Here is a 25,863-nt window from a genome sequence, read left to right on the forward strand (position 1 = left end):
TTAGGAAACACTGCCAGAAAGAGATCAAGAGCCTTTTAACTATAATCGCAAAAAAAACTACAGTTCTCAATAAAGAGTCTCTTTTTTTTTTTTTAAGATTTTATTTTTAAGTAATCCCTACACCCAACATGGGGCTCGAACTCACAACCCTGAGATCCAGTGTAGCATGCTCCACTGACTGAGCCACTCAGGCACCCCAGAAAGGAGTTTCTAAAGAAGTTTTGCTTAAAAATGGATTTATAAATAGGGTTTCTTAAATGAGTTTTCTCAATACATTAGTTGATTTATAAAAAGTTGGCCATCTAGGTTACAAAGGAAAACATATATACCATAAAAAAAATTTTTTTTATTCATCTTGCCTCCCAATTATGGTGTTTCTTGGAGAGACTGCAACTAAACATTCCTCTTCCTACCCCACCACCACAGACCTAATATGTATACTTTATACAGATATTAGACACAAACATCCATACACATACTTATGTACAAAAGCATACATATATAGATGTATATAAAATCACATTCCCTACTAGACAAATCTTTCTCTACCTTAACTACAGACTTCTCTTCAATGTGACAGTTCCTTAAGGACCCTTGCAGTCTGCTGAGCTTTTTTAAGGTAAGCAATTTGTGATTTACTTATACTATACCTAATAGAGAAGGCTGCACAAAAAGATAAAAGACAGTAACTGCTAGAACATATTGAACACTTACTATGTGCCATTAATCCTCACAGCAACTGAGGTGGTTGCTATCAAAATCCACCTATACAGATAAGGAAACAGGTGTTTTGTTTTTTTAAGGTTTGTTTACTTATTTATTTGAGAGACAGCATGCATGGGGTGGGGGGGGGAATCTCAAGCAGACTCCCTGCTGAGTGCAGAGCCCTATGCAGGACTCAATCCCAGGATCCTGAGATCATGAGCCAAAATCAAGAGCCAGACCTTTAACTGAATGAGCCACCCAGTCACCCCAAGGAAACAGGCTTTAAAAATGGATTTATAAATCAGTTCAGAGAAGTCAGTGACTTGCTTAGTAAACAGCTAGAAAGGGATAGTGCTTGAATATGAACCCAAGGTTTGTGTCTGATTCCAGTTCCTGAGTACTAATCACTCTGCCTCTAGCAGAGCCAAGCTGCCAAGAGCTGTGAACTTTAGCTGGAAGAAAGGGAAGGAAAAATCAGAGTTGGGGGAGGATAATATAATCAAAACATTATTTAGAGGCAAAGGTGACATGCAGATTTATACAAGGAAAAAAATGTATTCTTCTACTTTATATATTTCAGAGATAATCATATCCTGACAGCACTTAAAGAGGCAAGATTGACTATACAGCCATAAAATCTGATTTATAAGCTACCCCTATCTGATATGCATCAATTTTAAGGACATAAATTTTATCTCACTTTTTTAAAAAAAGGAGCAAGCTAGAGCTGCAGATATGGTTAAAATAAAAATGACCCTGTAAAAAAGAACTCGAGACGGGAAATCTAGATCTACAGGGCTGGAATGTCACAGACAGAAGTTCCTTTACGAGAAATCTCTCACTCATTTCCCAGTCCCTTCGAATAACTTTCAACCTGCACCTTCATTTCCATACCCTCAGAACCCAAGACAGAGATCACTTTCCAGTAGTGACTTCCCCCTATTAAGAAATTACTACTTAGAGGACTTGCATTTCCAGCAATGACCTTCAAGGTCACACACTCTGAACAGATTTATACTTCAGTTTTCCTGTTCAATTCACAATCCTTTGGGCTGGTGCCCCTAAAGACTTAATTAAATCTGTGAAAGCGGAATAATTGACCAAAACTATTTATGCTGAAATATACAGGTAGTATATATTTTTATCCTCCTAAAAATCAGCACCATTAGGAATCTTGCTTTCTCCTTCACGGAGCTGCCCCAAATGAGGCATTAAAGCACATGGCAACGTGTAGTTGTTCTGAGCATGTTTCAGTCATTATCGGCTCCCTAAGCATACAATGACTATGTGGTACCAGTTAATTTTTTCCCCTGAAGTTAAGTAAAACTTGGAGCTCATACTTGAATCCAACACACATCCAGAATGCCAGCAGATAATATGCCAACTATATTACATTCTATAATGTGCCATCTTTTCCCCTCATCTTCCCAGGAATAAGGAAGTTGAGTCAACATGGCTCATTATGACAAGAAGCTCTGAATACATGGTAACAAGATTGACAAATAAGACTCAGTAAAGTTCATTACTTAAAGTGGCTTAAGATATGGTCTGACAACAATTATCATATGGTTTCACCCATTTACGGAACATAAGAAATAGCAGGAAGATTGGTAGGAGAAGGAAGGGAAGAATGAAGTGGGGGTAAACAGAAGGGGGAACGAACCATGAGAGACTATGGGCTCTGGGAAACAAACTGAGGGCTTCAGAGGGGGTGGGGGGTGGGGAGGTGGGATAGGCCGGTGATGGGTATTGAGGAGGGCACATACTGCATGGAGCACTGGCTGTTATACGCAAATAATGAATCATGGAACACTACATCAAAAACTAAGGATGTAGTGTATGGTGACTAACATAACATAATAAAAAATATTATTTAAAAAAAAAAGATATGGTCTGACAAAATACAAATATTCTCAAAGCCAAAACACTGCAAGTAGGTATCTACAAGTAGACAAAAGGCACTCCTAACAACCAGAGTTACTTCGCCCACAGACTTTAAAATTACACCAGAGCAAGCTGCGACATGAACAAAACAAAAAATTTATTATCACACCACTTATTATCTCCCTTTTGAGAGCAATGTAATCCCTGCCACAGTAAGAGCCTTGAGATCATCTTAAAGGGGACACTAAGAAAGGAATGAGCTGTGATCTTTTGGGGCACTATGTACAACAGATCCAGTTTTCCAGAAGTTGCTGATGAAAACTGCTTTAAAGGTTTATCCTTGAGGGGCACCTGGGTGGCTCTGTCTGTTAAGCATCTGCCTTCAGCTCTGGTCATGATCCCAAGGTCCTGGGATCGAGCCCCGCATCAGGCTCTAGGGAGCCTGTTTCTCCTTTTCACTCTGCCATTCCCCCTGCTTGTGCCCTCTGGCTCTCTCTCTGTCAAATAAATAAATAAAATCTTAAAAAAAAAAAAAAAAGGTATATCCTTGAATAATTACCTTTTAAAAGCAATTCTGCAATGATGTAGTAACACTGTAAATACACCTAGCTTCATTTGTGGGTAAGCTGCTCTCAGAATTACCCTAAAAAACAATGTCTGGCTTTAAATAACATATACAAAAAAAATTAAATCTTTTAAAAATAAATTTGCAATTGAAAGATTAACCCTTCTAAAATTATTAATATCCAACTCCACAATGACTATGAAATACAGACCATAAATGGTAGTTATCTTATGAAGGGCTTCTTCCATACCAGGTTCAAGATTTAAGTGCTTTGCAAGCCCTCTATCCTTCAATGTTCACAACGATCCTATGATAGAGTCTTATTTATTACTTCCATTTTGTAGATGAGGATACTAAGTTTAGGGAGCCAAGAAATGATAGAACCAGGACACAAACCCAAGTCTTTTTGGCTCCAGAGTCTGAGTTTTAACCACTATGCTATATAGTGTTGGGGGGGGGGGTATAACATTTTATAATTACAAAGCATTTTTCTGTTTTTAAGATACTTTTCATACAGGGTGAGTCAACTCTTTATAAAAAGAAATGATTAAATGCAATTTGGTATTTTGGATTGAATCCTAGAATAGCAAAAGGCCATTTGTGTTGAAACAGGTGAAATTCAAATAAAATCTGTACTTTAGTTAATAATAATGTAGCAGTGCTAATTTCTTAGTTTTGACAAATGTGCATGGTTATATAAGATGTTAACGTTAAATGAAACTGAGCAAAGAATATATGAGAACTTTTTGTACTATCTGTGCAACTTTTCTGTAAATCTAGAATTATTCCCCCCAAATGAGCATATAAAAAAAAAAAACCTGTAAGTTGGTAATAACAGATAAAAAACTGATAACGAATTTTTTAAAAGAAGTGAGAATCACAGAAAGATTTCCGGAGTTTAATATAAAGGAAAATAAAAATGTCTGCTTCCCCTGTAAGCAGAGACAGAAAAGAATTCAGATCAACCTGTGGGAAATTCAAGAGCTGGGCAGTCAGCCTTATATCAAAGCAGCCTCCAATGATTCTACTTACTCCATTCCTGCAGAAATTAACGGTGGATCCTCTTTTAGTACCAAATATAACATTACTCACTTGGGGGAACCCAGACAGACTGAATATATTACCTCCCACATTGCTGTTATTAAGTGCCTACCACATACTGACGCTCTTGCACACGCCCAAAATTCTACCAGCTCTAGAACTCCTTTATGGACTTCTGGCATGAAGAGCATTATTCATTTCTAATTTCACTTATGTATGAAATTTTACTTTAAAACTCTCCTACTTACTAATATACATTTAGGGGTAAGAGAAATCATATAAAGTACTAAATTAAGTGAGGTCATTATGTTTTTCTATAGGCTTATCTTTAATAGAAAATTTAACATAGCCCACAAGGACATCATTTATATTCTGATAAAAATCTCTGCATTTACAAAGTGATCTAGAGACTTGAGTTTTTCAATATCATCATCTCAGATTGATGACAAACCACAACACAACTTTCTAAGGCCTAAATAAAAACTACAATGATCAGAAAGTATTGTTCCTCTAGGATGATCGGTAGGGGAAGAAAGGGATAAAGAAAGGGGGGGTAATCAGAAGGGGGAATGAAACATGAGAGACTATGGACTATGAGAAACAAACTGAGGGCCTCAGAGGGGAGGGGGGTGGGGGAATGGGATAGACTGGTGATGGGTAGTAAGGCGGGCACGTATTGCATGGTGCACTGGGTGTTATATGCAACTAATGAATCAATGAACTTTACATCAGAAACCGGGGATGTACTGTATGGTGACTAACATAATAAAAAATCATTAAAAAAATAAAATTAAATTAAAAAATAGAAAAAAAAAAAGAAAAGGATATACAGTTGGTCCTTGAACAATGCAGGGTTAAGGGCACCAACTCCTCTGCACAGTTGAAAATCCATGTATAACTTTTGACTCTCCCAAAACTTAACTACCTACTGTTTGTAGACCAGAAGCCTTACTGACAACACAAATAGTTGATTAACACATATTTTGTATATGTATTCTATACTGTATTCTTACAATAAAGTAAACTAGAAAAAATGTTATTAAATCCTAAGGAAGAAAAAAAAAAAAGAAAGTATTGTTCCTCAATAGCTACAGTTTACTAAGCATTTACCAAGTATCAGGCATAAATTTTTATATTACTCTTCATATTTGAAATAATCGAGTAAAATAGGCATTATTAGATTCATTTTACAGATGAGGAACCTGAAGTTGATTTTAAATAACTTGCTCAAGGCAATGTTTCTAGTGAGCAGCCACACCAGGACTCAAAACAGCAACCACTCTGGCCCTGCAGGCCATATGCTATTTCCATAATCCAAATTTTTTGCAACTTAGCACTACTGGATTTGGGGATGGATAACTGTTTGCTGTAAGGGGCTGTTCTATACACTGTAGGATGTTTAAAGTATCTCTCGACTCTACCTATCAGATGCCAGTAGCACCTCTCCCATTAGTTTTGACAACCAAAAGTGTTCCCATATATTGTCGAATGTCCCCTGGGGATTGCTCCCCACTGTGAACCACTGCCATAATACCATGCTGCTTCTACATGCTGGGGTTGGGGATGGTCACCGAAAAGATGTGACCGCCAAATGACCTGTGAGCTGGAACCCAACCCTTGCCTCGGAGGCTTCTCATCCTATGCCTGTCCTTGAAATGGGGGTTCTGCTTGCCTTTCACCTACATGGTGTATGTGACTGAACCCAGTTCAGGCCTCTTTATAAACTTTTAAAGATTTGGCAAGCAGGTGCGGGGATCCATGCTGCACTGCTACTGCCCAAGGCAGGGTATGTAAGCTCTTTTTGCTTATTAGAACTGTCACCTACCAATCTGGAGTAGCCTGCCTCTTTCTTTGGTCTCTCTCTGCCCTCCACTTAAAGGAGGCTGGTTTCAGATTGCACCAGGGAAGCTCCCAGGAGGGTTACAAACCAACAGCTGGCCAGCCCACATTTAAAGTACACATTTTTTCTGAGAGGTTATTTTTCATAAAACAGCTTTCTAGAATAAGTTCCAATCAAAAGAAGCTGGCGGTTTTAACTAGAACCTTTGCTAAAGGCTATTGTGGGTGAAGCTGAGGCAATTCTGAGAACATATTACTTGTCCAGAACACTCCAAACACAAACAGGTTTTTTTACTTATTTAGTACTTTGTGCTTTGGCAGACAGGTGCAGAGCAGTGCAAGAGGGCTTCCTGCAAGCAGCTCTCAAGAGTGATTGGAAGCAGAACTGAGAAGACTTGGAAGACAGAGAGCAAAGGGGCAAAGTCCCTAGGCCAACGGGACTCAGGAGAATGGAGTTCACAAAAGCCAACACTGCTCAGTGGGGGCTGTTGAGAGAGTCTCCAGAGTGGCAGGCTCTGGCATGAACATGTTAACTGAAGTCAGAATACCTCAGGGGCACCTGGGTGGCACAGCGGTTAAGCGTCTGCCTTCGGCTCAGGGCGTGATCCCGGCATTATGGGATCGAGCCCCGCATCAGGCTCCTCCGCTATGAGCCTGCTTCTTCCTCTCCCACTCCCCCTGCTTGTGTTCCCTCTCTCGCTGGCTGTCTCTATCTCTGTCGAATAAATAAATAAAATCTTAAAAAAAAAAAAAAGAATACCTCAAAAGCCTTGGAGGGGGAAAAAAAAAATACGGTAAGGAGGGAAAATCATCATGTGCGGGCAAAAACCTACAGAATAGTCACCATCGCTCAAAAGCGCGTTTTTTTTCTTATAAATATACACGTAGTGGAAATTTTAAAAATTCTGATATCTGTGAAGAAATCATCGGAGCTATTTTCCTGTAGCTTCAAAGTGGTTCCTCATTCTGAATACAGGTTTACTTTCAAAATAACGAATAACAAAATCTGCATCTGAAAATAAGTTTGGCTCTAATTCTCTCAGAAAAGATTGTACTATATGAGTTTGTACAGCTATCAAAGGAATCAGGACACTTTCATTTAATATTGTAGCGATAACGTTAAGCTTTGGCTAACGTCTACCTCATGACGACAGGAGCAGCAGCCATCACCCTCGTGAGCTCCCATAAGCCGAATATGTGCTTTTTTATGCAACAGCTCAGTAAATACTCCCAAGACCTTTCTACAATGGCTCCCCTCATTCAACAGAAGAGGAAACAACTCAGGGAAGTTGAGCCAGAATTTAAGAGAGAATTTTTTTACTTCAAAGTCTATCTTTTCTCTTTCAACAAATAGTATTTCACTGAAAGACTGCTCTAACTGGTATAAACGACATAACTGCAGGAAAATGAGGTGTGATTCCCCCCCAGAAAGGGAATGAAAACACACGAAAGTTCTCTTACTTGCAGCAAGGTACACTACCCCCAGGAATCAGCCTGGAGATCCACATAACCCCAAAAGTATTCAGATCCTGATCAACATTTTCCTCTCCGATTTCAGTCACTTCTGCAGGTGTTCTGGTGCTCTTACATCTAGGATGCCCTTCTGAAGTGAGCTGTAAGAAAATTACTAAAGCAGAACCCCCTGGAAACGTTCATTTGCTTTGCAAGAGATTCTAAAATTTGTTGGTGCAGTGCTGCCACCATGTGGAACAACTTCTGAAAAAGTGGAACAGAACTACCCCTCAAGAGCAATAAAAGAGAACTCCTACCCATTATCAGAGTAAGAGGATTGAGAGGATTTCCACAGGAAAACAGATTAAACGCCTTCATATGTTCAAAAATTTAACCATTTTGAGAAAATAAAACAGTTCTAAATGTGTATGTGTGAACATACACACTTAAATCCTATCGTATACATACATCCATGAAGGCAGTGACCAGTAATGGGTACTGGGACTCAGAACTAGGTTAGAATCCTGGCTACATTACCACTAGCTGTCTGACTTTGGGAAAACTGCCTGAGTGGTCATTTCTTGATCTTGAATATAGGATAACCTCTACTTCACTGGGAAGATATGAGAACTAAGTAATATAACTAAAAGCATCTATCTGGCATAGAATGCAATTAAATTCAAACTCCCTTTTTCCTAATGACACATGGTCATCATAAGCCTTAGGAACTTCTCAGGTGTTTGAGCCACTACATTTTACATTCATGCACGCATCTGTTTCCTATCAACAGTATTTGACCCAGCTGACAAAAAAGGAAAATCAGTGGTCCAAATGTCAGTTGTAACACTTTTTGGTAAAAAGCAGGACACGCATTTGGATATGAAAAGTATGGGTTCAAGATCAAAAGTAGGCGTGTATGTCTGTTGGCTATCTTAATCCACGCTTTTTAGTTCTTCACTACAACAAGCATGAAGAGTTCAAAAAATGATTTGAATATGAGTAAGGCCAGGAAAAGAGTAGGGCAAGCAAGGCACAAACTTAAGGAGGCACCCCACTTTCAGGCTTGAGCGGGTAGAGAGTTGACACCTAACAAAGACCTGAATGTGAGGATCACCTTAAATTTTGCACCGTGTGTGCCTTGCTAGTACGCAGTTGAACAGTATCAGGGAAAAGTTCTGCTACTCAGAAATCTGACGAGAATCAGAAAGATTTTCTATTTAGAGGGCAATAGGTCCAACGATAATTAATGCTGATACCTGCTCTAGGGAAACTGGCAATAAAGACAGTAAAACAAAAGTCATTCCCTGAAACAGTTTCTCAAAATCTATCAAGTAACCTTAAATTTTCTCTAAAAGTTTTCTCAAAGATAATTGTGAAAATCCAAATCACCTTCTGATCTGTTGTAGTAAAACCAGGTTAAGAAATTTTAGAGGATTATAGTTCACTATAATGTTCTATTACATTTCAAAGAGACCCACTGATGTTGCCTGTTTAAATTCCATATATGTTGGTATGCCATGGGAGAAAAGAGCTAAAAACAAGACTGGCATGTGTTGATAACGATTGAATCTGATGATGGTAAATGGGTTCATTTTATTCACCTATTGTTTTCATTTAGTCACTCTAATTTTGAATATGTCTGAAAATTCCCATAATAAAAAGTATAAATAAATATATGTATAAATACATATATTACTTGAGAGTATGATAGGCTGGACAAAAACCAGCCCTTCCTCCACAATGAAAACTTAAAGTAAGTAGGCTTGTTCCGGAATCGTTCCATCCTCTCAACTCATCTGGATAAAAATCTAAGTGCTTGGGTACGACAAACAAAACAAAACGACTCTTTACCAAACCATCAGTTAGCCCCTATCTCTGACCATCTAATTTCACAGGTTCTATTTTGAAGAATTTACATTGGTGTAAAAAAAAAATGCCTTTTTCTCCCCAAACTGGAATTATCTATGAGTTAGGACTCACTTTCACCTCACGCCATTCCACATTCTCAGCTCCACTGAGTATTTGAGTGCATGATATCCCATTTACCTGGAAGCCTGAAACTTGGAGCAAGGAGCCCAAACCCTTATCTTCTCATTTGTCCTCAAGTAGAAAATTTCAAAGACAGTTGCTCAGGGTAACAGTGACTCAAAAGCAACACCAAAACACAACTTGGGACCAGCTGAACATTCTATAAAATAGATACTAATGCCTTATAAATTTCTTTCTTTACGGAATTAAAAATAAAAAGTGCCATATGGTTCTACTTGAGGAAAAAAAGGAAAGGCTGAATCTTCTAATACTGGTGATGATTACCTACCAGAAGTCATGGTTTAAGCACATACACACCCACACCAGCTTCTGTGCCTAGAAACTGGCTAGAAGGTTCCTGATGGTAGTTAGTACCACAGTACCTTAAAAAAAATGTGGCTTGCTTCATCCTTTGACCTTGATACTAAGCTTGAAAGATAATAAACAGAAGCCAAGGTTACTCAAAGAATAAGATGAGCCAAATGAAATATCAAAACAGAGATATGAGCACATGATTTGCAAGTGAGAGACAATGTCTATTTCAAGGCAAATTCCAACTCAAGGCAAGTTCCAAAAACTTCAATAAAGAAAGTATTCAGAGGTGATCCACTGATTAACTCAAAGTTAATCACCTCCAAGTAAATACTGCATTGGGCAAAAAGGGGAGAAAAAGTGGCCATATTCCTCCATCTTCTCAATAATGGTACCTAGTGATCAATCACTCCATTCAAATGAGCTCGTTACCAGCAGAGTTAACATACCACTTGGGACTTTCTCCCCTTCATTATATAGACAAAGTTAAAAATATTAATAAGAGAAATAAAAGGTCCCCAAACTCTAAGGTATTATGTTCTAGCTGCCAAACATTTAGAACATAAGTTGGCAAAAAGAATTTTATCCTAGAATTTTCCTGTAGAAGAATGCACTACAATAATCAGGCAATAAATATAACTTTGTTTCTATTCCCACACTACCAGAAAAGACCACAAACATCTGAAGAAATAATCTTTTAAAAACTGATATAAATTTAAGGTAAAGCCCTCTTAAAAAATGATGAAAGAACTGGTTTCTGAGCAAATACTGGGGTAGTATGATACAAAGGTTTGCTTTAAGACCCTTGTATTTTAGTACTTGATTTTCTTTTCTTTTTTTTTTTTTTTTTTAAAGATTTTATTTTTTTTTTTATTTATTCGACAGAGATAGAGACAGCCAGCGAGAGAGGGAACACAAGCAGGGGGAGTGGGAGAGGAAGAAGCAGGCTCAGAGCAGAAGAGCCTGATGTGGGGCTCGATCCCAGATCGCCGGGATCACGCCCTGAGCCGAAGGCAGACGCCCAACCGCTGTGCCACCCAGGCGCCCCTAGTACTTGATTTTCATTTCAGAAAACACCTACTGTGTGAGACATAATCTGAGGGACACACAGAATTCATGTTTCTCATAGCTAACCTATGTTTCAATGCCTCAAAGATTTGTTTTAAACATGCTTTTAAAAGGAACCCATTTTAAGTACTGCTCTCTTTATAAATGCAGAAGCTTATTACCATTGGATTTGAATCTGCTATGAGATCCCGCAGAGAATCCAGAAATCCTTGATCTTCTACCATTTGGGCATTGATATCATGGAGTTTTGCCACACAGACTGCTGCTGTTTTCCGAACATAGGGATCTTCATCCTTCAAGCACTTGCGGAGAGGCTCACAGAGATATTCTGTAATCTTGTCCACCCGGATGCACCCCATGGTCCTGACTGCCAAGGCTCGAATCAGAGGATTGGGATCTTCACAGTCCTTAAAAAAAGAAAAGAAAAGAAAAGAAAAGAAAAGAAAAGAAAAGAGAAGAGAAGAAAGAAAATCATTGACAACTATAGGCGTACATGGTGACTAAAAGTAAACAGTCTAGTTTCTACAAGCCACAAAAGAATATTTACTTGATGTAAGCTTCCAGTTATATTCTACATCAGAACACTAATCTCCCATGCTATTGTTTCTTAAGTACAAATCTTATGTGCCTATTTAAGAGCTTAGGTTAGGAATTCATTTAACTGTTTAACAAACACAATGAAGAAATGCCCAGTAGGTTTCATTCCAGGGCTAGGCAGCAGCTTAGTGAGCTGGTATTACCATCCCCATGGCCATTAGTGGACATGCCTTAACAACAGGGAAAAAATGAGGAATTGGAAAGATGTGTCCCACTCCAGAGTCAGCCTGCAAATATCAAGCAGAAACAAAAGAAAAAAAAAATTTGAAATTTTCTGAGGCCTACAGCCAAGAAAGCAAAGGAAAACAGAAACTGGTTTAGGCCTGACCTAAGTTCCTGGAGTTAAGGAGCAGAGAGGGCCGTCTGAGGTACATTCTCCCCCACTCCCTTTTTTTTAATGAGGGGTTTGTTTGTTCGTTTATTTATTTATTTAAAAACAATCCCCACATCCAACATGGGGCTCAAAGTCATTACCCCAAGATCGAGAGTCGCATGCTCTACCAACTAAGCCAGCCAGGCGCCCAATTCTTCTTTATTAGCAATCCAAATACAGCATAAAGAGAAAACTCCTTAAATTGCCCTACATTAAAAAATTTATTTAAACATTATAAACCTATGTACATGCTAACTTCCAAAAAACATAAACTAAGTTATCTTTCCAATGATGTAGTCCATCTATGAAACACCAGACAGAAAGAATGAAATGTCATGTTCTCTCTAATTCTGGACGATGTAGCTAAACACAGGAAAAGAACAAAAATTCCATGAGAAGGAAGAAAGCACACTGTTTATTTTTCAAAATAGTCTAATAGAAGCTAATTTAAAAAAAATTTTTTTAATAGAGACTAAATTTCTGACAGAGAAAAAAACACCAGTAAAAAAAAAAAAAAGATACATATGATATATATTAATAGGAACAACCTCATTATTATGTCCATCAAATCTAATGATGGGGAAAATCTGACTGCATGTTTAATAATAAGAAATTTTTTAATGGTCAATTTTTTTATGATGTGACAATGGTACCGTAGCTATGTTTAAGAGATCTTGGGGCGCCTGGGTGGTGCAGTTGGTTGAGTGTCAGACTCTTGGTTTCAGCTCAGGTCATGATCTCAGGGTTGTGAGATCGAGCCCCGAGTCTGGCTCCGAGCTCAGGGTGGAGTCTGCTTAAGACTCTCTCTCTGACCTCTAACCCCCCTGACTCCCACTCCCCACCCGCACATGCACCCACACTCTCTCTCACCATAAATAAATTTTAAAAGAGAGACCTTAGTCTGACAAATATAAGGATGAAATGATTTTTCACCTTTATGATGTATGGGATTTGCTTTAAAATTATCCAGTAAGAAGTGGGAGTTAGGAAAGCATATATGGGGAGAATAAATTAAACAAGACTGGTCATGGGTTGGTAACTACTGAAACTACAAGATAGCGATTTAGGAATTTATAATACTATTTCCTCTACTTGAATATGTTTGGAAGTTTCCATAATAAAAAAAAATTAATCGAGTGTTAAGAACTATTAAGTAAAACAAAATAGAAGTAGTCACTCCTGCAGTTTCCACTATTTCTGACCCATAAGCATAGTTTCTCCAAAGATAAAACAGATAAAGCCCAGGTTACTGAAACTTGCAATGATACGCCTAACCTTTGTCAGACTGGGAAGGTAAAACACTGAGGTTTCTTCACCTGGCTTTTTTTTCCCATCTGGCAAGGATTCACCAAGACCAGCTAACAGAAGGCTCTCCATATGGTTTGAACTGGATGACGAATGCTGGCATAAAGAATGCTTAAAAACATGAACACTCCTAGTTACTGCCAGTACTTCTCTAGAGGTCCTCTTTTAGAACAGAGGTTGCTTATTTGCAATGCAGACATTAACTATATCAAAAAACACTTCTGAAAATCAGGTTAGTTGAGGCAGATGAGACTGGTCTTGAGTTCCTGGAGGGGGAATGTTACCTTCACAAAGCTGTTGACAGCCATGATGGCCATGTCTGGCTGACTCTTGGCGTAGTTCATCAAATAGAGATAAACAAGCTTCTTTAATTCTAGGTTGTCGGTTTGCATACAGTTCACTACATCTGGAAAGAGCGAACTGAGAAAAGAAGAGAAAAGAGAAAAGGAAAATGAATAGATGTTGGTGCCAAGATACTGGACTGAACATGAATGGCCTTATTTTACAAAGTGATCTGATGCAAGGAAATATATCCCCACAGTGGTAACAATTAACACTGAAATGAATTTCTAAAGAAACTATAGTCCTGGGGCGCCTGGGTGGCACAGCGGTTAAGCGTCTGCCTTCGGCTCAGGGCGTGATCCCGGCGTTATGGGATTGAGCCCCACATCAGGCTCCTCTGCTGTGAGCCTGCTTCTTCCTCTCCCACTCCCCCTGCTTGTGTTCCCTCTCTCGCTGCCCGTCTCCCGCTATTTAAAAAAAAAAAAAAAAATCAAAAAAAAAAAAAAAAAAAAAAAACTATAGTCCTGGTTCCAAGAAGGTCTCTAAAAATAGATTTAAGAAACTTTTCTTTTTCTTTTTTTTTTTTTTTTAAAGATTTTATTTATTTATGTGACAGAGAGACAGCCAGTGAGAGAGGGAACACAGCAGGGGAGTGAGAGAGGAAGAAGCAGGCTCCCAGCGGAGGAGCCCGATGTGGGACTCGATCCCGGAATGCCGGGATCACGCCCTGAGCCGAAGGCAGACGCTTTAACGACTGCGCTACCCAGGCGCCCCAAGAAACTTTTCATTACAAACATTTTCTAACGAACAAAAGTAGAGTAGTATAACGAACCTAATGTATCCATCACCCAGCTGCAAAGAATCATTAATACACATCCAATCTTGTTTCATACATATCCTCAATCCATTCTCTCTTCTCCCATCCCTATTCCATCTAATTGCTCTGGATTTTTTTTTTTTAAGTAGGCTCCACGCCCCGCATGGAGTCCAACATGGGGCTTGAACTCACGACCCTGAGATCAAGACCTGAGCTGAAATCAAGAACCGGACACTTAACTGACTGAGCCACCCAGGAGCCCCTGCTCTGGATTATTTTTTAGCTAAATCCTAGACATTATATAATTTCATATATATTTTAGGGCATATCTTTAGGAATCCTGTTTTAAAAAGCACAATCTTTATCACGCACAAAAATTAACAGTAATTCTACATATCAATTCATTCCAGGTTCAAAGCATTATGGTTGCTATAATGTTCGTGTTTTAATGTTCATATGTTTCAATGTTTTAATGTTCATATTCTTCTATCATTGGCCAGTAGGAACTTACTCAGCTACCTTCTGAGTCCCTGTGATGCAATCTTGCATTTTCACCAGTTTCCTCACTTTCTGGTAAGACATGATGCTCCATACAGGATTACTTGGCACATTTCTAATCTCACAACTGAAACCAGCCATTTTTCTAAGAAGTCCTGATTCCCTTCTAGAATTTGTTTATTCTTTTTTTTTTTTTTTAAAGAATTTATTTATTTATTTGACAGAGATAGAGACAGCCAGCGAGAGAGGGAACACAAGCAGGGGGAGTGGGAGAGGAAGAAGCAGGCTCCCAGCGGAGGAGCCTGATGTGGGACTCGATCCCACAACGCCGGGATCACGCCCTGAGCCGAAGGCAGACGCTTAACCGCCGTGCCACCCAGGCGCCCGTTTCTTTATTCTTAATGTTACAAACTCAGACAAATGAAAATTTGAGTGTCCTCAAATATAAAAGGAGTTTACACTTTTCCCAGTTCAAGTCATTTCATGATTTACTACTCTCTTATAAAGCCCAAGGAGAGTGGCTTTAGTTTGGAATGGCTTCCAAACCATTAGTTTGGAAGGATAGCTTATCTGATTTTAAAGCTGTATTTTTTAAGTACAGGTTAACTATAATTTTATGAGAGATTGGTAATTAACCTTTCCCCTAAGGCTTTATGAGAGTACTATATAAATTTTATATACTTTTTTCAAAAATTTATTTTAGAGAGAGAGAGAGCATGAGTGGGAGGGGCAGAGAGAAGGAGAGAGAATCCCAAGCAGACTCCATGCCGAGTGTGGAGACCTATGTGGGGCTTGATCTCACAACCCTGAAATCATGACCTGAGCTGAAATCAAGAGTCAGATCCTTAACCAACCATGCCACCCGGGCACCCCTAAATTTCCTAAATTTTAAATACTTAACATCTTACTACAAGTACAGAAAAAGCAAATGTCAGTCTATTTTTATAGGAAAGAGATGACTGAAATAACTAGTCACATGGTATAGCTCCTATACACACACACATTAAGCAGAAAGTTATTCACAAAAAGGGAGATGGATTGCAAAGCCAAAGAATCCACCTTATCTCCAATGAACCAATGATTCTGCTTTGAAAGTCATTTAACCTGAATGTACATACCTACTGTAGTTTCATGCACATGTAGATATTCAATAAACACTAATTAACACTCCCCAAAAATGAATGTTCTTTCCATTTCCTAGAATAACTCATGGGCAAAACAACTGTAAAACCAGAAAATAAATGTGACATACTAACCAACAGTAAATTTAAGATCCTGAGTAATTTAATTCCAACAACCTGCACAAGATCAGGAAGATCTTGATCAAAAACAAGTTCTAGAGGTAAAAACTGTTAAGTACCAACCTATAAAGCTAGAAACCTGAGCGTTCCAATATGGTAGTCACGAGTCATATGTAGCTACTCACTGGCCATGTGGCTAGTCTGAACTAAGATGTGATTGGATCCTGAAGACTTAGTACGAAAAATATAATGTGGGGTGCCTGGGTGGCTCAGTCGGTTGAGCGTCTGCCTTCAGCTCAGGCCATAATTTCAAGGTCCTGGGATCGAGCCCTCAGTCAGGCTCCTTGCTCAACAGGGAGCCTGCTTCCTCTCCGTCTGCAGCTCCCCCTGCTTGTGCGCTCTCTCTGTCAAATAAATAAATATCTTTTTAAAAAAAGAAAAATATAGTGTAAAACATCTCATTGATAATTTTTATATTGATTTCATGCTGAAATGGTACTTTGAGTATACTGCGTCAAGTAAAATATATTAAAATTAATTTCATCTATATTTTACTTTTTAATTTGGCTATCAGAAAACTTAAAATTATATATGTGGCTTATTGCTATCAAACGGCACTGAACTTGAAGTTACTTGCAGGGGAGACTGAAATATGATAACCTACGAATACCTAATCTCTATTTATTCTGCTTCTCTGAGCTATCTAGGCACAGTACAAACCCCATCTCCTCCAAGAAGTGTTCTTCAATTGTTCCTATTTACATGGATCTCTCTTTTGTAGAACTCTTATTGCCTTTAATATATACATTCTAGTACCTAATTACAAAACTATATTTTACTATTCCCTAATTTTTCAAATTTTGGGTCTCTTCAACTAGACAGTAAGTGCAATGAAGGCTAAGAGACATCTACTATCCTTTTTAAATTGTGATGTGTGGAATAGCATAAGCACAAGATAAATCATCAGCAACTAATAGATTAACAAGTAGTATTTACCAAGCATACAATAGGAAACTCAAAGAGGTTTAACTTTTCTAGGATACAGAAATAACCTGGGTGAGAACACAAAAGCCCCACTAATGAAATATGTTGACTTTTACCAGCTCATCAGTACTGATGCTCTCAATCTAGATTATTCCTTGGCAAAAATAGCCCATCAGTGACTAGATCGATCCTGGGTAGGAAAACTATAGCCCATGCACCAAATACAGCCCGCCACTACTTTTGTATGAGCTATAAGCTAAAAGTGTTTTTTAGACGAACATTTAAAAGTGATTTGATAGAGAATATTAACTTTAGACCCCAATTAAACAAAATGTTATGCCCCAAAAAAGAATTCTAATCTTCTCATTAGATCTATAGTACAAAAATATTATACTTAAGTTTCATCAACAAATTGTGGAAAATTGGTCTCTTTCTTGTTATATAATTACCTATATAATATCTTCAGTTTTTTTTTTTTGCCTCTTAGCATGCTAAGCCTAAAGTATTTACTTTCTTGCCCTCCCAGAAGAAGTGTACCAACCTCTGAGATAGATAGCAACAGAACAGCAAGTTAAGAACCAAATTCTTATATTTTAACAAATAAAACTCCAATAACAAAAGGCACCTCAGAGCAGCAGCACCTGAAGCACAGGAAGGTATCTGAGTCATTCATTGCCACCGTTTCCACCTGGGCCCCTCATCTGGTTAGGGGAACCGCTCTCACACTCCTGGTCTCAGGAAACCCTTCACACTCTGAAAACTGAGATTCCCCAGAGAGTTTTTGTTCATGTGGGTTATACCTACTGATATTTTACGGTATCAGGAATTAAAACAAATATTTTAAGACACTGATCCATTTAAAATAATAACTGTATTTCATATTAACAAATATTTTAAAGCAAAAATTTTGTATTTTCTAAAATTAAGATGACATTGTTTTAAATTTTTGTAAATCTCTTTAATGTCTAGTTTAAGCAAAGACAGCTGGATATTCATATTTGCTCCTGCATTCAACCTGTTGTAGAATACTGTTTTGATTGAAGTATAACAAGAAAATCATGCACATATATTAATGGGAAAAGGGAGCAGTATTTTAACAGCTTTTTCAGATTAACTAGATATTCTTGATTCATTAAAGATAGACAAATGCTTTGTTTTTCTTTTTCTTTTTTCAGTCCACAAATGGTAGTTCCCTAAAAGTTAGTTGGAGGGGCACCTGGGTAACTCAATGGGTTAAGTGTCCGACTCTTGGCTTCAGCTCAGGTCATGATCTCAGCGTCATGGAATCGAGACCCTCATCAGGCTCTGTGCTCAGTGTGGAGTCTGCTTGAGATTCTCTCCCTCTGCCCCTTCCCCACTTGCACGTATGTGCTCTCTCCCTCTCTCTAAAATAAATAAATAAATCTTAAAAAAAAAAGTTCGTTGCAATGTGGAATCTGAAACCATATCAAGCTTTTAATACTTGATTGCATTAAAATCCATTCATTTATCACTTATTTTGACTGGATCTTTTACCCATGCATAGTTTTGTGATACAGGCACTGGTCATTTGGAAAATATTAGTTGAGTTATGCAGATCTTCCCAATGATGACAAATTTCATCACATAACAGTAAATAATACATTCATTAATTTCACCACCAAGCTCATTAGAAAAGTCTATAAGTATTGGGAAGCTGTCAAGCTCATGTTGCAAGATACAAGTTTTCCAACAATTTAATTTTTACTTCAAAGCTCGAAATACATCTACTGTCAAATTTTTTCTCTAGAAGTGACAGGTTCACCTTGTTCATTTTTGATAAAATGTCTTCTGAGTACTGAAGTCTGATTAACTATAATTTGTCTGTCATTCTTTCACTTAAAAATGCGATTCCCATTCAAACAGTTGTGCAAGGGCTTTTCTCCAAGTCAACCATCACACTTTGCTATGCAGCAGAAGTGCTTTATGCATAATTCCTACTTTATCACATGGAATATTAAAATGACCTATACTCAAGGTTCGAAGCTTAATAAAATAAATTTTTAATGCTTCATGAAGAACAGTCCTAAGTGAAACTACCCTTTTTCCTGCAAGTATGTAGTGGTGACAAATACAATGACTACAGTTACAGTTTGGCACTGCTACCTTGATTTACATTAAGGCATCAGCAGTGCAAATGTCAACACAGTAAAAAAAGGCAAATAATACCCAAGTATTATTATAAGGATAGCTTTGACCTCACAAATCTCCCAGAAAGGATCTTGCAAATCCTCAAGGGCCTGTGGATAATCCGTACCTATCTCCAAATGGTCTGTCTGAATTATAGGGGGAGAAAAAGACAACACGGACTTTGTTAACATTAATTTTCATCTTGAATTCAGCAACTGAATCTACAGTGGTAGAGTTAAGGACATTAGTTTGAGCCAATTAAAGAACGTATGAGCTTCTGCTTCTCAGTACACTTCTAGTATCTTCTAAGACTACTTCAACAACAGGTCTGTAACTGTGCCAGCTCTCAGGAGGTTTCAGACTAGATCTCTACGCAAAAAGATCAAACTGGTTTCATTCTTCAAAAAAACTTAAGTCACAGAGTTAAACTAAAAGCAACTATACTTCCTCATGATCTTTCAGTGAGACAAACTCATTCTTATAGATTCTATGATGACAACAGTTAAATGAAAAGCAGTAAAAGCCATAAAATAGGGTATGGGTCTAAAGTGACCAACAGCAGGAGTGATTACCCTTACCTAACGTCCTTCCCCACAGTCATGGCAGCAATCACTTTCTTCACAGCCTCCTTCCTCTTTTCTTTCTTTTCGTTGTTGAGTTCAGCCTTTAATTCAAAGATTTCTCCTACAAAAGAAGAGACCAAATTGGTGAGATCCCAGGACCAGAAAACTAGAGCAGAATACTACACTCTGTAATAAATAACATGACAGGTGACCAGAGGCAGGGCAGCAACTGAAGAAAATTTAAAAATTACAGGACAAGTACAATTTAAATCTATAGAATATTAATTGACCCACTGATAACGATACCATCTTTGAGGTTATAGCTAGAGAAGAAGGTGCAATCCAGATCTTAGAAGTGTAGGAGTGGGGAAAAAAAAAAACAAATCTCACGATATCTTACTACTATAGGGAGAAAATAGCATCTGAGTGATGATGATCTTCCATCAGAATTTCAAGGCCCCAAAGAAAAAATAAACATAGGCACAAAACAGGTTCACAAATCTGTTTTCAAACCAAAGAGACTCCAGATATCAGCTCATTCACCCCCTCTCAACTTTACCAATAAAGAACTGAAGCTCAAAGATCACAGAGTGAATGAGTGACAGAGCTGCTCTTAGAACTGTGTCTCCCGACTGTTGAATCCAGAGGTTTCCAACCTTGGCCACACACTAATATTACCTGGGAGGTATTTAGAAATAACAACACTCAAGCTCTGCTCTGGACCAAATAAATCAGCATGTCAAGGAGAACTCTCACACTCATATTTTTTAAAGTTCCTCCAAATTATTCTAATGCACAACCAGGGCTGACAATCCCTGCTCTAATTAGTACTTTGAGAAGCTGATGGGCTTCAAGACCCCATCCTATTCAATTGATCTAACGGAAATGATAATCTCAAAGCTTCAAGAATGGTACAAATCAGAGTCATTTCTAAAGGCACAATCTTGAATGAGCACTCAGGCCCTGCACTGTGAAATGCCAGGGCTGTCATCACTATTTTAAGGACAAGGCTCACCTACCTTCAGAAAGCTGGAGCTGAAAGAAAAGACGGTAATAATCCTCGACTGGTTTTAAAAGGAAAAAAAAAAATACACCACTAAGCCTACAAAAAAGAAGTTGGCTACTCCCAGTTCAACCCTCCATCTAAACCCTTAAACTCTTCTACAATACCGCCTCACTTTCCGCCATGTTTACGACTGTGCTTGATATTCATTTTAACCAGACATCATTCACCAGTATGGAAACAGCGGGGACAGCAAACTATGTGATCTGCTAAAGCCTTCAGATGGGAAGGATGAAACTCGTAAGGAACACAGAAGTTCAGCACTAAAAAAGCTTGTTACGTCAATATCCAGCGCCAGCAAGGCAAACAAATTGAAGTTACAAAAACTGGTTTTAATCAACAATTGCAAAAATTGCAGAAAAGCTGGCCCCTTTAGAGTCATTCTCCTTTCCACCAAGTCATCTCCTGCCAAATCCAGCTCTTAGGGTTGCCATCATTTACTTCTAGGAACAGTAAAGGACAAGCAGCAGGGTTTCAAAAGTCTGAACTGTGAATAGCAGCAGGAGCTGAAGAATCAAAACAGGATGTAACTGAAACTATTCCAGTTCCAGCATAAACTTAAAGAATATGTTCCCAAGGCAGTTCTGGTGGGTGTTACAGGAAGTAAAAGGAACACAGTCTATCCATTTTTTAAAATGTGATATTTACCCAGCCGTGATTCAATCTGTAGGTCTTAAACTTTTACAAATCCCTGAATAAAAAAGGTTACCAGGACTCATTACAAGAGAATGTTTGAAGAGTTACCTGAGGTTTCTTTTTTTTTTTTTAATTAAAGATTAATTTATTTCAGAGGGAGAGAGAGAAGAGGGAGAAGAAAATCTCCAGCAGACAGCCTGCTGAGGGTGGAGCCTGACACAGAGCTCAATCGCAGGACCCTGAGACCATGACCTGAGCCGAAACCAAGAGTCAGACACTTAACCAACTGTGCCATCCAGGGCCCCAAGTTAGGTGAGTTTTTAAATGACATCTTTTTAGGTCAATAGACAATATCTTGGTGATCAAAGCATATAAAACGTTAACAGAAAAAATAAATACCATTTCAGAGAGTCAGAAAAAAAGCTGAAAATGAGGGACAAGTGGATTTAATGGTTTTCGTGAAGTATAAACAATAAACAGAGAAGTTGTTGAGCGGGAGCCAAGGAGGGCAGGAAGTGAAACATGGTATCTCATACATACAACTTTATTAAATTCTTACATTTTTTCCTTCTCCCCCTAATAAAATCTACCAAGCAATGCCAGTACCTAGTAATGGTTCTCAATCTTGGCTGCACATCAGAGAAATGTGGGGAGCTTTAAAAAATCTGCACACCCAGGCCATATTCCAGACCTCAGGGTACCTCAGGTGGAGGGACCTGGACATTAGTATTGTTTTAAATTTCCTTGGGTGATTCCCGTGTGTAGGCAAGGTTGAAAGCCACTGACCAGTAGTTGATAAAATTAAGAAACTCACTATGGAGTTCTCCCTATTGTTATAGAAGAGCTCCTTTACCCTTATTTAATTCCAAATGACCAGAACGGACAGATACACTTACACTTTCTAGAAAATGTTTTGCTGCTCTTTGTTCCCTCCAGGACACCACAGGGTGCCCTCTTCTATTTTTTTTTTTTTATTTTTTTTTAAGAGTTTGAGTAGTGTCTACGCTTAACGTGGGCCTCAAACTCACGACCCCAAGATCAAGAGTCACATGCTCCACTGACTGAGCCACCCAGGTTTAAAAAAAAATTTTTTTTTTAAATCGTATCTTAAAAGTTGCAAAACAAAGGCACCTTTGGGCTCAGTTGGTTAAATGTCTGACTGTTGATTTCAGCTCAGGTCATGATCTCAGGATCCTGCTATGGAGCCTGAGTTGGGCTCGGCGCTCAGTGAGGGTTCTCTTCCTTTGCCTTTGCCCCTCCCCCTGCCCTCTCTCTCTCAAATAAATAAAAATCTTAAAAAAAAAAAAAAAAAGTTGCAAGATTCCCCAATTGTTAACACTGCCACATCTGTCTGATGATACTTTCTATATATTTACATGTTTTTTCCTGAATCAGTAAACTGCAGTCATGTCACTTCAGTTCTAAATAGGTCACTGCATAATTTCTAAGCACGATTATCTTACTAACTATAATGCAATGATTAAAGTCAGGAAATTTAACACTGACGCATCATTAGCATCTAATCTATGGGCTTTATTCAAGTTTTGATAATATCCTCCATAGCAATTTTACCACCATCCCCTTCAGGCCAGGATCCAATCCAGGATCATCCAGGATCGTATGTTACATTTATTATCATGCCACTTTAGTCTTCTTTAATCTGCAACAGTTCTTCAGCCTTTGTCTTTCAGGATGCTCACATTTTTTAAAGGTATAGGCCAGTTACTTGATAGAGTGTCCTCAGCTTGGGTTTATCACAGAGGTTCCTTCAGGATTACACTGAGGTTATGCATTCTGACAGGCAAATTCTTAGGGGATGTTATGTTCTTCTCAGTGCATGACACAGAGAGACAAAAAATGTGTCCCATTACTGATGTTAAGATCAAATATTTGGTTAAGGTGATAAATACCACCTTAAACACTGTAAAGTTACTATTTTTTCCTTTGTAATTAGTAATTTGTGAAAGGAAACTTTGAGACTATTTAAACGTCTTGTTCCTCATCAAACTTTCACCTGCTAGTCGTTTTAGCATTCACTGCTGACTCCTGCCCGAATCAATGATAACTATGATTTGTATGTATATACATATTATTCAATGGGTTATAATCCACTACTATGATCACTTTTTTTACAGCTCAAATTATCTCAAATTTAGTGACAGGAAGCCCTTTCGAACTATGCTGCTCCCTGCATGTCCCACCTTTTTTTTTGTTGTTTAGCATCTCTTGCTTCCTGGCATAAGATATTCATGTTCATCTTGTACTTTCCCTTGACCCACCCTGGAATCAGTTATTTCTCCAAAGAGACCTGCTTCCTTTTAGTGGAAAACGATACTTAGAAACCAAAGGGTATTAGGTGTCCTTTGCATCTATTCTGACTTGAAGGAAATTAGGATATTTAATCAGAAACTCTGTTAGAATGTTGAGAAAGCATGACTCACACACAGTAGACACTCAATAAACATTTTCTGAACAAAAAAGTGGAATGAATAAGTCGAGGAAGAAGGACTCTGTGTTCTTCAAGACCAAACTTCATTAAATTTGGAAACAGGAGGCTGAGGCCAGTAAACTACATTGCAAAGAAACACTAAAGATAAATTCTGGGGCAGAGAAGGTGTCCTATTTCAGCCACTGGAAGAGAGAAGAAAGGATCCATCTGAGAAGGAAAGTTATTGGAGAATAAGAGGAATGATAGTTGGTGTCATCCCAGAATACCTCAGTAAGTATAAGACTGCTAAATACAAAGCACAGAATTCTAATCCTGGAAATAAATAAATCTCAGCTGAGGACACAACAGGCTGAGAAGAGCAAAACTGGTCTGTTTTTGAAAGGAGGGCCATCTACAGCACTAGAAATGAGCCGTTATTTAGGAACAATTTTATAAAAGATGAGGAGGTTGGGCTTTCCCAAGAAGAATCCTCAGTTCCCAGACCCACAGCCATATGTAAAAACCAATATTGTATTTCTTTTTTTTTTTTTTTAAGATTTTATTTATTTTGAGAGCAAGAGTACACATGCGTGTGCACACCAGGAAGGGGGAGAGGGAGAGAATCCTCAAGCTGACTCCATGCTGAGTGCAGAGCCTGATGCTGGGCTCGATTTCATGACCCCAAGATCATGACCTGAGCCAAAATCAAGAGTCAGACCGAGCCACTCAGGCACCCCGTAAAGCAGTTATTATATTTCTGATTACAAAGACAATGAGGTTAATAAATTCAAAGCTTTTTTCAAGTAATCCACAGTCTGTGACCTAAAAATCATGGAACTGACTCTAGAGGTTCCCTGTTTTAAGCACAAAGAATGTTTTTAGACAACACCCAAAGAATGAGGTAGATCCATATGGAGGGATATAAAAATATCAAGTTTCTATGCACTGTTGCATGACCTCTTTTTGTTAAAGATAAAAAACTGTTTAATCGTATGGATTAATACTTGCACTTATATGCATAGAAAAAGACTAAGGATACACCCTGAGTTCACCTCAGGAACCAGAATAAGGAGAAACAGAACTTGCATTTTTACTTTTTATGTGATCTCTATTACTTTACTAGTACTGTTATAAAATATTTCCAAGTTAAAAAAAAAGAGAATGAATGTGCTTCTTCCTCTTCTGCCTTCCTCACATCTACCAATCTTCAATGGATCAAAGTTGGATTTCATCCTCTTACCATTAACAGAACCTTCAACTCAAAATGATGTGCATCACAACCCTATCTTTACAAACCCGTCCTTTAATAATTTATTCAAACACCCTTTTCTGTACAAATAATAGATCTCCATCGAGACAGTCCATAATATGCACGTCTGAAGAGGTCAGGAACATTCTGGATGGAACGATCTTAGACCACAACTTTGAAGAAACTCACAAGAACTCAAAAGTTCTCTGATCAAGTTTTCGTACTTACCTTTTTTATTGGTTGTGAAGTACTTGGAGTCAGTCATGGTTTTGGATCTTTAATGTGCACCTACAACAAGAGAAAAAAAAATTCCTTTATCCAAATTACTGATGTCTGACAAGGCATTTGATTAATTTTAAGAACATTTATAAGAATTTCTATACTCAAAAATGAGTATTTTCTTCCTTACCACCATTATTGTTGATTCAAGAGATGCAAAGATAATTAAGAATGTTAACTCTTGCCTCAAGGAACTAACTGGGCAAAATCCATAGGCTAAATGAATGAACTGATAATCTATTATGGCCTTGCGTTTTTATCCATAATTACCTCCTCAAAGCCTCCAAAACCTCAAAGCACATACATCTTCAATTAGGCCCTCAAATATTTAAGATAAGAAAGTTTGTTTTGAAAGATCTCCCCATTACTTTCCACTCAGGAAAATCTGATTTACTCCCTACCTCAAGATGGAGTCATTCCAAAGCATGTATCCTGAAGCAATGGTAAGGCTGAAAGAGAAAACAACTGCGCCAACCTATTCACCATTACATGAAACTCCTGAAAAA

At 38.2% G+C, this 25,863-nt stretch overlaps 1 protein-coding gene across 7 annotated transcripts in view; it reads right to left on the bottom strand.

Annotated features, from left to right (window-relative positions):
* The window catches only part of AP2B1 (adaptor related protein complex 2 subunit beta 1), a 119,481-nt gene that overhangs the window by 87,996 nt on the left and 5,622 nt on the right, over positions 1-25,863 (bottom strand). For all 7 annotated transcript variants that reach the window (XM_008695409.2, XM_008695410.2, XM_040640989.1 and 4 more), the window contains exons 2-5: positions 25,307-25,366; positions 19,718-19,823; positions 13,454-13,589; positions 11,056-11,301 (exon numbers count right to left, since the gene is read on the bottom strand). In XM_008695409.2, coding sequence (XP_008693631.1) covers positions 11,056-11,301; positions 13,454-13,589; positions 19,718-19,823; positions 25,307-25,343 — 525 coding nt within the window. In that variant the 5' untranslated portion in view covers positions 25,344-25,366. The remainder of the gene's footprint in view (positions 1-11,055; positions 11,302-13,453; positions 13,590-19,717; positions 19,824-25,306; positions 25,367-25,863) is intronic.

This window comes from Ursus maritimus, unplaced genomic scaffold (assembly GCF_017311325.1).
Source record: "Ursus maritimus isolate PB19 unplaced genomic scaffold, ASM1731132v1 scaffold_24, whole genome shotgun sequence".
Taxonomy (NCBI): Eukaryota; Metazoa; Chordata; class Mammalia; order Carnivora; family Ursidae; genus Ursus; species Ursus maritimus.